This window comes from Cnephaeus nilssonii, assembly GCF_951640355.1.
Source record: "Cnephaeus nilssonii genome assembly, chromosome: 5".
Taxonomy (NCBI): domain Eukaryota; kingdom Metazoa; phylum Chordata; class Mammalia; order Chiroptera; family Vespertilionidae; genus Cnephaeus; species Cnephaeus nilssonii.
This window is the reverse complement of record NC_137076.1, coordinates 20,944,392-20,958,499: the sequence shown is the minus strand read 5'-3', so window position 1 is coordinate 20,958,499 and position 14,108 is coordinate 20,944,392. Positions and strand designations below refer to the sequence as shown.

Sequence of the window (14,108 nt, the reverse complement as noted above, 5' to 3'; positions counted from 1 at the left end):
CAGTGGTTGAATGTTGACCTATGAACCAGGAGGTCCATGGTTCGATTCCCAGTCAGGGCACATGCCCAGGTTTCAGGCTCAATCCCCAGTGTGGGGTGTGCAGGAGGCAGCCAATCAAGGATTCTCTCTCATCATTGATGTTTCTTTCTCTCTCTTCCTTCCTCTCTGAAATCACTAAATATATATTTAAGAAACTGATAATCTATTGTATGTCTCCCTCATGCTAAGGAATTTCTTTTTCTCATGAAAAAGAAGATGTCTTACTAGAGAGCTTGAATTCCTGCTCAGCATTTGATTCAGGGTCACCAATTTTTCTGTACTGACATGCATGTCCTTTCAGCCTGTTCAGTTTCCTTGGAACAAAATCTCAGTATAGTCGCCTGTTCATTACAGTTACCTGCAATAAATGTGAGTAAGAATATAATCATGAATGCTATCTCCAAATACCAGGCATATGCACCAAATCAAAAGAACTATATAATTACAATTGCCCTCAGTGCTGTTTGGTTGGATTATTGTATCAGTTAGCTATTGCTGCATAACAAGCATCCTAAACCAAATGGTTTATTATTATGCCTTTCTTATTCAATGAGATTATATGATGGGAGTTGTTCTGATTTCTGCTCACATACTCCTGAACCTGCATCGGCTGAATGTTTCTACACTGTGCTTCTATAACTCATACTTGATGTTGCATGAGGCTGTGCTGCACCCCTGTCTTGAATCAATTTATGTCAGTTTATTTATATATGTATGCTAATCTTCTAGTTTAGAATAAAATGAGTTTATATTAGTTGCCTATTTAATTGTACTATTTTTATACCCATAGATGACACTCTGTTTTCTAACCAGTTTGAAGATTATCTTCAACCCTAGATAAAATGTGACTCAGCTACTGTGTCCTAGTTTCTACCTTGAGACATAAGATTGTAGTTTATAAAAATATAAAGGCATACAATAAAGTGCACATATTTAAAATACAAAATTTTCTAAATTAAAAGAGCCATACAAAATTTAAGAATGCATACTGCAAAGGTTCGTGTATGTATAATTCCAACAAAGTACACAAAAGCTTTTATTGCTTTATTATGTAATTGTAAGCAATGCAATCAGGAGCTTATTATTTGACATTGTTCAACGGCCTTTATATAAAAGAACCAAACTCAGAATATATCACAACCTCTGGAATAAGTGAATACACTACTTATTCAAATAACATACAAATTAAATTTTGGTTCAGTGACTCTGACACAAAGCCATTTGGTCAAAGAGTGGCCCTCAAATCAGGACCTGCAGTATCACCACCTCCTGGGAGATTGTTTAATATATCAGAAGAACTAGAATCCTAGGTGACTCAGATGCACATTGAAGCTGAGGAAGTGCTGGGGAAGACTAGGTTCAGTAACCTCCCTCCAGAAATGCCAAATATCCCCTGGGACAAAATCATTTCAGGTTGGGAATCATTGGCCCAGAATTTGAAAATTGAAAGCAACATGACAGATTCCAATCAAGACCCATCCCTTATTCAGCTTGTAACTTTGAGCAGATCACTAAACCCCTTCAAGCCCCATTTCTGTAAAGGGGAATAGAGTTCATAATAGAACTATCTTATAGAATGAACTTTTCAAAAAATTAAATCAGGTGATGGTTATAAGATGCCAAGCTCAGGTTACGTGGCATCAGAATACCTAAGTGTAGCCCTACCTGGTTTGGCTCAATGGATAGAGAGTCAGCCTGCGGACTGAAAGGTCCTGGATTCGATTCTGATAAAGGGCACATGCCCAAGTTGCTGGCTTGATCCCCAGTAGGGGGCATGCAGGAGGCAGCCGATCAATGATTCTCTTTCATCATTGATGTTTTTATCTCTCTCTCCCTCTCGCTTCCTCTCTGAAATCAATAAAAATATATTTAAAAAAATAATGTGGCTATTTAAAAAAAGGAATATCAAAATGTACATTGTAATTGACATATCCCATCTAATAAAAGAGTAATATGCAAATTAGCCATCACTCCATCACAAAGAAGGCGGTGCCCATAGCCACAAGATGGTGATGCCCAGTCCTCTCAGCCCCGCCAGAGTCCTCCAGTGTTGGGGGTGGGGAGGGGGAAGGTGGCCACTGAGAGCAGGCAGTGTGAGCGGCCTGGCAGAATGCTTGCTTTGTCGCCGTTGTGACGAGGCAAGCGTTCTACCTTGGCCTCGGAGGGCCTCTGGGTAACGGGCATGGAGCGGCTGGGGTGGGGGTGGGGGAATGCTTGTGTCGTCGCCCTGGCAATGAGGCAAGCATTCTGCACTCAGCTGCGGATGGATCTCTGGGCTGCAGAAAGCCTCTGGGCAGTGGGCGTGAAGCGTCCAGGCCCCACAGAGAGCTACTGGCGCACGGATTCATGTGCAGGGCTACTATTCCTATATAATAAAGAGCTAATATGCTAATTAGACCAAACAGCTGAACGACCTTCTGGATGAGGTGAGGGCCGGCCGAGGCTGCGAGGCAGTCAGGGCTGGGAGGGTCGAGCCCCTTGCAGGAATTTCGTGCATTGGGCCTCTAGTATTTTATAATGAGGGACTTAATGACAGCTCTTACCTTGTGAAATACGTACAAATTCCCTAATCATTTTGACAGATGTGTCAGGAATCCAAAGGAACACAGCTCTCTCCCTGATGGAGAGGAGGATAGCAACTTTTTGGAGCCATCAGGGCTGTGTCACCCCAACAAGTTAGTGCTTGAGGATCAAAGGGACCTGCTAATGATGGGTTTCTTGGCCCCAGACTTTGGGGAAAATGTTAACTCAGGGTTTTGATAAGGTGGTAGGAGGTTAGATATCTGGAAAGCAGAAAGATTAGGGACAAGGATAAATAAAAACTAAACTTACTTGACTTCTAACCTGGTCTCTTGGGATCAGAGAATCATTAGGAAAAATTTCCTTTCTGTTTATTGCAGAGGTCCACAGGGAAATCACATGCTTAGATGTTGGAATAACCCAAGAGAAATGTGCCTGATGATCAGGTATAGAGAGAGCTGTAGATATCTCTCCTGTGGAGTCCCTCAGCTTGTACAATGTTGATGGACAGGACATGGTTGTTGCTTTTGATTCCTAAGCTGGTTCAGGGACTGATGCTTCACTCCTTCCTGTTGTCTTGTGTCGGGACAGAGCTTCAGTCTCCATAATCAACTATCCAGGGGGAGGAGTTCCACACGGAGACCTTCTTCTCAGAGACCCATCCAGGTGAGTCTGGTAATGCAGCAGGTACATCAGTAAAGGGTCAGAGAGGATGAAATCTGTCAACTTTTACCTGTGACCCTAATCAGCCTAGCCCAGAGACAAGAAAGTATTGTGTCTATAATCTTGGTTAATGTGTATTTAATTTACTTAATACATTAAGAAAGGTGTGTTTGTTCGATCTACACTACAAACACTATAGTTGACAATGAAGCGATGGGTATACACTGTAAAATGAATGAAATGCATAAAATGAAGACATATCTGAGGAGTTTTGCTCTTTGGGGAGCAGGGGATAGAGTATTAGGTGTGGAGCACAGTGCAGTGAAGTGAGAGTGTTTATATTACATTTCTAAGATGAGGTGTGTTTGTGCATGTTTTTTTATTTATTGAAAAGACCCTGACCAGTGCAGGGAGATGGTACCTTGCAACAGCAGTTCTTTAGTCATACATTTCAGTGTCTTCTCTACTGCTGGGTATTCACATGAGAAAAGTTATTTAATAAGGCTCAGAGGAATACCAAGTATTCATTTGAAAGACAAACTTGCATTATGGTAAATGTTCATATACATTGGAACCTAATTCCAGAATCATTGAATGAATTATAACTGAGCATCTGCCATGTGATAGAACATTCTAGGAACATTATGTATTATATTCTTTTAGATATGTCTTTACAATTTAATTATTAACTGATGTTGATATCATTAAATTATTGCTATTTTATGGATTGTTTCAATTAATATTTAATTCTTCATTCAACTATGGTTATTACTAGAGGCCCTGTGCATGAAATTCATGCACTTGGAGGGGTCCCCTCAGCCTGGCCTGAATCCTCTCGCAGTACGGGAGCCCTGGGGGGATGTCTGACTGATGGCTTAGTGGACCTAAGCCATCAGTCGGACATCCTTAGCATTGCCACGGAGGCAGGAGAGGCTCCCACCACTGCTGCTGTGCTTGCCAGCTGTGAGCCCAGCTTCTGGCTGAGCGGCTCTCCCACTGTGAAGCACACTGACCACCCGGGGACAGCTCCTGCGTTGAGTATCTGCCCCCGGGTGATCAGCGTGCATTATAGTAACCGGTCATTCCACCATTCGGTCATTTGCACATTAGCCTTTTATTATGTAGGATACACTGTAGATGAGGTCCCCTAGAACCATAAGAAATGCAAAAAATTCACTGTTAACTCATTCTCAAATTGCCCCCACTTAAAATCAAATTGCCCCCCTGTGGGGCATGTGCTGCACCTTGGGAACCACTGGGCTTGACACTTGTCCTCTCTGAGCTTCATTTCTGAAGACATACGCATATACCATGGGAATTTTAATCTCTTCTCCGCCTACCTCACTGGTTTGTCATGAGGAGGTTCTGAACTAATAAACCTAGAAATGTTTCATCAAGTAAGTGATGTCTAGACGGGAAGGGATTGTTATTTTTCAGCACACGGGTACCCTCGCAGGTAGCAGGTGCTGATTAGGGGAAGAGGGCATGATTGTTTCCTGGGACTGTAGCTATGGAAGCTTTGCAGAGGGTTCTGCAGGCCTCGGAGGGGCGGGCTCTGGCCAGCAGCCCTGTAGCGGTGGTTGTCTCTGGAGGTGCTGGCTGGGGTAGGGTGTTAGGGGGGCGCTAGTGGGATGGCGAGGTCAATGGGGGAATAACTGTCAAACCTTCGGGCTTGGCGCCATTCTTTAAATTGCACGTGGCTGTTTTGCAGCTGTACCTGCTCAGGGCAGGACTCCAATCTGCTGGAGCCGGGTGGGGGCCGGGCCAGGGCGGAGCCAGGTGGGCTAGGAGGGTTGGTTTAGCTGCATCCCCAGCGAGGTTCAGTGCACTTCCGCTGCGGAGATGGCGCTGCTGCTGTTGGGGGGGAGGGTCTGACCCTGGGGGGCCACTCAGGTCTGCCTCCACCCGGGTCTGGAGTTGTAGGGAGGAGAGGCATGCCCAACCCCAGCAGAGGGGGCCTGTCAGCAGCGGGCCATGGGCCCCGGGTGCCTCCAGGGCATTGACAGATGGTCGCTGGCATGCTATTGTTGTGAGCACCCCTGGCGGGGGTGGCAGGGGAAGAGATTAGGAGTCAGAGGTACATGCTGCAGCTACCCACAAGGCTGGGTCTTCTCCCCATCCAGTCAGCCTGCCCATCCCCCTGGGAGTGCTGGGGCTGGGGTAGGGTGTCGTCTGTCCCCAAAGGGGTGCGGGGGCTGGGGTAGGGTGTCCATGCAGGGGGATTGGAAGAGCTCTCCGTGGCCGCTTTCTCTTCCTTCTTTGCAGTCCAGGGTCCTGTCAGGCACTCTCCTCAGACCCCCGGGAACTTGGCTCCAGCCGCCCGCCCCCTGTTGCGCATGCAGCCTCCTGCTAGTCTGTCAATATGCAAATTGGTCATTACTGGGACACCATAACAGACAATTAGCATATTGCCTCTTAATATCTATAGATGGTTGTTTTGAAACTACTGTTTTTAACCTGGTTTATTGTCCCTTCATTCTTTCCATGTTGTCACTGTTCACATTCTTAGTTTTGTTTCTATGTAAGTGCATATCTATGCACATACCTCTGTGGAAATTCCAAACATGAGCAAAGCAGGTGACATCCTGCTCTTTTGGATCATGCAGTGAGGACAGAGAACAATGAAGTAAATGTGTGCTTAAAATAATGTCCCAAGAAGATTCATATGAAGAAAGCTATTCAGTATAATTAGAACTGTCATGGTGTGGCAGGATTTATAAAGCATGGTCGGGGAGGTTTTGCATGTTGCATGAAGACCAGAACCAGGACCAGAGTGTGCCCACTGGGTTTGTCACAAAAGAGATCAAAACCCAAAGCCCAAGAAATAATAGAAAAGGTGCCACGTCAGAAAAGGAAGAAAGGGGCTATCCTCATCCTCTATCGTATTATACAAAAATGAAGTGGTTATATAATTACAAAATAGGTACAGAAAATGCAAGTCTTCTACTGCTTGATATTAAAAATGCCCCAATTTTTTCCCCATATAATATTTTCTTTTGTGAAGTGTTGGTTTATCCCTTTGCTTTGGGTGTACAATATGTAAAGTGACACCATAAAGATATCACCTCTTTTGTCTTGTAGACAAGTTTCTTTTTGTTCTCTTATTAGTTTGCTGGGCATCTGGGGATTGTGTTTAGGGTTCAAATGCTGCCAGAACCAAGGAAGATTTTTCTTCTTTACACCTGATCTTTTGTGATCATTTTAAAAACAGATTTTTATACCATTACAGATTGTTAAAAATTTATTAAACAGATTTTTATACAATTACAACTATTATTTTATTTATTTCTTATTTTTTATTACAGTATAGTTAGCACACAATATTTATTAACCTCAGGTGTACAACATAGTAATTGGACATTTATATACCTTACAGTGTGGTCACCACAATAAGTCTAGTAACCATCTGTCACCATGCAAAGTTATTAAGATACTAGAGGCCCGGTGCACAAATTTGTACATGGGTGGGATTTGGCTGGCGTGCCCCAATGGGGGCCAATCAGGCCAGGCCGGCGGGGGGGGCGGGGGAGGAGGGGACATAGGAGGTTGGCCAGCCCCGCCCCCTATTAGGGTGGGAGGGCCGATCAGGGCCCCGATGAGACCCATTGTCTGCCCCAGTGCATGTCCTAGCGACTGGTCATTCTGTCATTCTGGTCACTTGGCTTTTATATATATACTAGAGGCCTGGTGCACGAAATTTGTGCACGGGGGTGTGTGTCTCTCAGCCCAGCCTGCACCCTCTCCAATCTGGGACCCCTTGAGGAATGTCCGACTGGCCGTTTAGGCCCGATCCTACCAGGACTCTCACAATCCAGGACTGCTGGCTCCCAACTGCTCGCCTGCCAGCCTTCCTGATTGCCCCTAACCACTTCTGCCTGCCAGCCTGATCACCCCCTAACCACTCCCCTGCCAGCCTGATTGATGCCTAACTGCTTCCTTGCCAGCTTGTTTGCCCCTAACTTCCCTCCTCTGCCGGCCTGGTCACCCCTAACTGCCCTTCCCTGCAGGCTTGATCGCCCCCAACAGCCCTCCCTTGCAGGCCTGGCCCCTCCCAACTGCCCTCCCCTGCTGGCCATCTTGTGGCAGCCATCTGGTGTCCACATGGGGGCAGCCATCTTGTGTGTTGGAGTGATGGTCAATTTGCATATTACTCTTTTATTAGATAGGATAGAGACCTGGTGCATGGGTGGGGGCCGGCTGGTTTGCCCTGAAGGGTGTCCCGGATCAGGGTGTGGGTTCCCTTGGGGCGTGGGAGGGCCTGGGCGAGGGGCCTGTGGTGGTTTGCAGGCCAGCCACACCCCCTGGAGACCCAAGCGGAGGCCCTGGTATCTGGGATTTATTTATCTTCTTTAATTGAAACTTTGTAGCCTTGAGTGGAGGCCAAGGCAGGCCAGGGCTGCAGAAGCTTGGCTTTCTCCATCTCCGGGGGCAACTCAAGCCTCCTGCTCTCTCCAGCTCTGTGGCTGCTGCCATTTTTGTTGGGATTTATTTATCTTCTATAATTGAAACTTTGTAGCCTTGAGTGGAGTCCAGGGCAGCCAGGGTGTGTGGGAAGCTTGGCTTCCTCCATTGCCGGGGAAACTCAAGTCTCCTGCTTGCTCCGTGGCTGCAGCCATCTTGGTCTGTTAATTTGCATACTCGCTCCTGATTGGCTGGTGGGCATGGCTTGTGAATGTAGCGGAGGTATGGTCAATTTGCATATTACTCTTTTATTAGATAGTATAGAATAGACTATTGACCATATTCCACATTCTATATACTATATATCCATGGCTTATTTATTTTACAACTGCAAGTTTGTACTTCTTATTCCCATTTACCTTTTCCACCCTTTCCCTCCTCCCCTCCTGTCTGACAACCATCTGTTTGTTCTGTGTATCTATGGTTTTGATTTCATTTTGTTTTGGCTGTTTATTTGTTTTCTCTGTTGTTTTTTTTTTCTATTCTTCATGTAACTGAAACTCTATAATATTTGTCTGACTCTGCCTGACTTATTTCACTTAGCATAATGCCCTCTAGACCCATCCATGTTGTTGCAAATGGCAAGATGTCAATGTTTTTTTACTGCTGAGTAATAATCGTGTGTGTGTGTGTGTGTGTGTGTGTGTGTGTGTATTTTACACTCATTATCCATTCATCTATTGATGGACACCAGTAATTCCACTCTTGGGTATTTATCTGTAGAAAACAAAAAATGCTAATTTAAAAAGATACATGCACCCCTATTATCATTGCAGCATTATTACCAATAGTCAAGATACAAACAAATTTTTAATTGAATTTATTGGGGGTACAGGTTTCAAGTGTACAACTCAATAAGACATCATGTGTTCACTGCATCTGTGCACCCATCACCCCTTTAAGTCTCTTTCTGTCCCCATTTTCTTCCCCTTTACCCACGTCCACCTCCACCCCACCCACCTTTCCCTCTGGCTGCCACCACACTGTGTCTGTTTCTATGTATTTTGCTTAATCCCTTCACCTTCTTTCATCTAGTACTCCCTTCCCCCAGCCCTCTGACAGCTGCCAGGCATTCCATGTATTCATGCCTCTGTTTCTATTTTGTCCTTCAGTTTATTTTGTTCATTAGATTTTACATATAAGTGAGAGCATATGGTAGTTGTCTTTCGCTGTTTTATTTCACTTAGCATAAACATCTCCAGGTCCATCATGCTGTCACCAACAATAAGATTCCCCTCCCCCCTTTTCTGTACAGCTAACTAGTAATCCATTGTATAAATATATCACAGCTCTTTCTTTCTTTCTTTTTTGTTTTTTATATCACTGCTATTTTATCCACTCATCTACTGGTGGGCACTTGGGCTGTTTCCAGATCTTGGCCAGTGTAAATAATGCTACAATGAACATAGGGGTACATATATTCTTTTGAATTAGTGTTTCAGGTTTCTTAGGATATAATCCTTGAACTGAAATCAGGGTCTAAAGGCAGTTCTATTTTTTACATTTTGAGGAAACTCCATACTCTTTTCTACAGTGTCTGCACACCCTGGCTCTGCATTCTCCCCAACAGTGCATGAAGGTTCCTTTTGCTCCACATCCTCGTCAGCACGTGTTGTTTGTTGAATTATTGATGATAACCATTTTGGCATGTGTGAAGTGATATCTCTTTGTAGTTTTCACTTGCATCTCTCTAATGGTTAGTGATGTTGAGCATTATTTCATATGTTTATTGGCCATATGTATGTCCTTTTGGAGAAGTGTCTAGTCAGGTCCCTTTCCCTTTTAAATTGGGTTGTTTATCTTTTCCTGGTGTTGAGTTGTATGAATTCTTTATATATTTTGGAAATTAACCCCTTATCAGATGTGTCATTGGCAAATATGTTCTCCCATTCAGTGGGTTCCCTTTGCATTTTGTTGATGGTTTCTTTTTCTGTGCAACATCTTTTTAGCTTGATGTAGTCCCATTTGTTTACTTTTTTCTTTTGTTTCCCTTGTCTGAGGAAATATATTGGCAATAATATTGATGTGAGAAATGTCTGAGATTTTACTGCTTGTTATCATCTAGGATTTTTATGGTTTCATGACATACATTTATGTCTTTTATCCATTTTTTAAATGAATTGGGTCCATTTATTTGTTGTATTTGGTCTATTCATATATTCTACCCTCCTCCTTGGAACAGCCATAGAGCTCATATCCACACTTGCTGCCCAGTTTTCTGATAAATATACTAGCAAAGTATCACAATTCTGATGTGCCCATTATTTTCCTGGATCATCATGAAAGTTAGTTTTAATTATAGGTTGATGTGGTGAGTCTTCTTTTTCTTAAATTAAATTATTTAAAAATTGTAAATCTTTACTGTAGAGAGTATTACAGATGTCTTCCCCCCACCCCCATTGTCCCCCTGCACTCAGTTCTTGTCCCACCCCAGGCCTTCACCAACCTAGTGTATGTATACATAGGTAAGATCTTTGATTAATCTCTTCCCACCCACCCGCCCTCCCCACTTCCCTCAGAGATTCTTCAGTCTGTTCCAGGTCCCTGATTCTGTTTTATTATCCAGGTTATTTTGTTCATTAGATTTCTTATTTGTTTATTTTGATTTTTAGATTCAATTATTGACAGATATGTATTTATTGCCATTTTATTGTTCATATTTCTCCTCCTCCTCCTCCTCCTCCTCCTCCTCCTCCTCCTCCTCCTCCTCCTTCTTCTCCTTCTCCTTCTCCTTCTCCTTCTCCTTCTCCTTCTCCTTCTCCTTCTCCTTCTCCTTCTCCTGCTCCTGCTCCTGCTCCTGCTCCTGCTTCTGCTTCTGCTTCTGCTTCTGCTTCTTCTTCTCCTTCTTCTTTATATTCTCCCTCCTCTTCCTCTTCATCGTCTTCAAGAATACCCTTCAACATTTCATGTAATAGTAGTTTGGTGTGATCAAACTCCTTTAGCTTTTTCTTGTCTGTGAAACTCTTTATCTGACCTTCAATTCTAAATGATAGCTTTGCTGGGTAGCATAATCTTGGTTGTAGGTCCTTGCTATTCATCACTTTGAATATTTCTTGCCACTCCCTTCTGGCCTGAAAGTTTCTGTTGAGAAATCAGCTGACCGTCATATGGACGCTCATTTTTTAGGAAACTAACTGCTTTTCTCTGGCTGCTTTTAAGATTCTCTCTTTGCCTTTAGCCCTTGGCATTTTAATTATGTCTGTCTTGTTTGTGGGCCTCTTTGGGTTCCTCTTGTTGGGACTCTTTGTGCTTCCTGGACTTGTAAGTCTATTTCTTTCACCAGGTAGTGGAAGTTTTCTGTTGTTACTCCTTCAAATAGGTTTTCAATATCTTCCTGTCTCTCTCTTTTCCTTCTGGCAACTCCATAATGTGAATGTCAGTATGCTTGAAGTTGTCCCAGAGGCTCTTTATATTATCTTCATATTTTTGGATTTTTTTTCTCTTCTGATTGGGTGTTTTTTGCTTCCTTATATTCCAAATTGTTGCTTTGATTCTCTGAATCCGCTAGTATATTGCTGAATCCCTGTAAATTCTTCTTTATTTCAGTTAGTGTATCCTTAATTTCTGATTGTTCTTTTTTCATGTCTTTGAAATTCTCACTAAGATCCTGGAAAGTCGCATTAAGTCCCTTAAAGCTCTCACTAAGTCCCTTGAAACTCTCATTAATGTCCTTGAGTAACCTTATACCATTATTTTGCACTCTGTATCCAGTAGTTTACTTGCTTCCATTTCTTTCACTTGTGACATGTTTCTTTGTTTCTGCATTTTTAGCTGCTTCCCTGTTTTCGTTTCTGTGTATTAGGTAGACCTGGTATGTCTCCTCAAATTGGTAGCATGGCCTTGTGTAGTAGGTGTCCTGTAGGGCTCAGTGGCTCAGCCTCACTAGTCACCTGAGCTGGACACTCTAGTTGTGCCCTGTGTAGGCCATTTTCACAGTCTTGTAGTTGAGCCTTGATTGCTGTTGGCCTCACTGGGAGGAATTGACCTCCGGTCCAATTGGCCTTGAGGACCAGCTGCGATTACAAAGGGAGAGCAGGTGCACTGGAGACATCCCTATGGAGCAGGATTTGCTTCAGTGGGGCTTTTGGTGCTCACAAGGTCTTCCCCTTGAGTATGTCGCTTGTGGATGAGTAGAGTTGTAACCTTCTATGGTGTAAAGCAGTCCACCAGGTGCATTGGCTCTGTGGCCTGCCAGGAGGTGCACAGTCAGCCATTGCCTGGGGCCATCTGGCAGGAACTAAGCAGAGGTCTGCTGATGGCTACTAATTGAATTGGGCTTGGAAGTGCCCATGTGAGGCCCAGCTCTGAAGCAAGGTAGCCTGGTGCTGGTGATGGGTGTTGGGCCTTTTATTGATAGGTTTGGGGCATGCTGATGCCAGCTGCAGCTTGTATGAGAGGTTTCAGGAAAGTCTGAAGTCTGAGCCAGGACAGGCCATTCATATGGAAAAGCTGCTGCAAACAGCTTAGGTGGGGCTACAAATTGGATGGGGCAGGGTCTCGGGGAATCACCAGGGTAGAGAAAACAGTGTAGGCCATGCTGATGGAGACTCAGAAATGGCTGCCAATCATCCTTGTGATGGTAGGAGTCCAAGAACAGAAACAATGACCCTGTGTGCATTCCAATCTGGGAGAAAGCCACCCCTGAGTTCCTGCCCCAGTGCCAGATAATCCAGTTCCTCCCAGTATATGTTTGGGTCTCCCAAAGCCCCCAAGCTCTGGAGCTCAGAGGGATTGAGTCCCCAGTAAGTTCCTGTGCCAGCCCTTTAAGAGGAACACTTGGGTTTTCAGCAGCCTCTGTGTCACTCAGTCACAATCCGCTCCCCCCCCCCGCCCCAGTTTTTATAGTCCGAAGTTATGAGGACTTCTCTTTCCAGCTCTGAAACCCTGGGCTGGGGGTCTGGTGTGGTGCTAGGAACCTTTGCTCCTTGTGGTGGAGCCTCTGCAGCCAAGATATATATCCCTCCTGATTAAAAAAAAAGGCACATGTGGGTATCAGACCAGCCCGTTCTGCGCCTCCATCCCTCATACCAGTCTAAATGTGTTTTCTTCTTTACTTTTCTACTTGTAGGACTTCCATACAGACAACTTTCAGGTGGTTATGAATGATGGCTGTTCTGTATTTTAGGTATAATTTTGATGTGGTTGTGAGAGGCAGTGAGTACCGGCATTCACCTACTCTGCCATCTTGGTTATCTCTAAATCAAGCATGTTAAACTCGTGGCCAGCAGGCCACATGCCAAGGCCCACTGGCCATGAGTTTGGCATGCTTGCTCTAAAAGGTAGCATTACAACTTTACTAAGGATGTTTTCTATGAAAATTAATCATATAATTTTTTTCATTCTTAGTCATCACCTCTACCACATGGTACAAGGCAATGGTACCTCAATTTCAGAATTTATTCTTCTGGGAGTTTCAGAAGAACCAGAATTGCAGCCCCTCATATTTGGAATTTTCCTCTCCATGTACCTGACCACTGTGTTGGGAAACCTGCTCATCATCCTGGCTGTCAGCTCTGACTCCCACCTCCACACACCCATGTACTTCTTCCTCTCCAACCTGTCCTTGGTAGACATCTGTGTCACCTCCACCACCATCCCAAAGATGCTGGTGAACATCCAGACACGAAGCAAAGTCATCACCTATGAAGGCTGCATCACCCAGATGTATTTTTTCTTACTCTTTGCAGTGTTGGACAACTTCCTCTTGACGGTGATGGCCTATGATCGTTTTGTGGCCATCTGTCACCCCCTGTATTACACAGTCATTATGAACCCCCGGCTCTGTGGACTGCTGGTTCTGGTGTCCTGGATCATGAGTGCCCTGTATGCCTTGTTACAAAATTTAATGGTGTTGCGACTATCCTTCTGTACATGCTTGGAAGTTCCTCACTTTTTCTGTGAACTCAATCAGATGGTCCAACTTGCCTGTTCTGACACCTTTCTTAATAACATGGTGCTATATTTTGGAGTTGTGCTGCTGGGTGGTGGTGCTCTTGTTTGTATCATTTACTCATACTCTAAGATAGTGGCCTCTATGCAAGGAATCCTATCAGCTCAGGGAAAATATAAAGCATTTTCTACCTGTGCCTCTCATCTCTCAGTTGTCTCCTTATTTTATGGTACGATCCTAGGAGTATATCTCAGCTCTGCTGCTACCCAAAGCTCACGCTCAAGTGCAACAGCCTCAGTGATGTATGCTGTGGTCACACCCATGCTGAACCCTTTCATTTACAGTCTCAGGAACAAAGACATAAAGGAGGCTCTGAAAAGATTTGTTGGGATGACAGGCATAAAAGGTCCAGTTGTCCTAGGGATGAGGAAGTGCCCATGATTGCAGGGATCAAAGTCTTGGAGCCAGACATTTCTATTCTTTAATCATCATGTCGTTGTAGAACTTGTTTTTTTATTTATTTCCTGGAATTTCC

At 44.2% G+C, this 14,108-nt stretch overlaps 1 protein-coding gene across 1 annotated transcript; it reads left to right on the top strand.

Annotated features, from left to right (window-relative positions):
- Window positions 1-13,045: 13,045 nt before the first annotated feature.
- On the top strand, window positions 13,046-14,014 carry LOC307099285 (olfactory receptor 7A5-like; the record flags this gene model as incomplete). The annotated part of the gene is made up of 1 exon (XM_079770633.1): window positions 13,046-14,014. One exon carries the CDS (start codon window positions 13,046-13,048, stop codon window positions 14,012-14,014), a length of 969 nt encoding a protein of 322 aa, XP_079626759.1.
- Window positions 14,015-14,108: the final 94 nt, after the last annotated feature.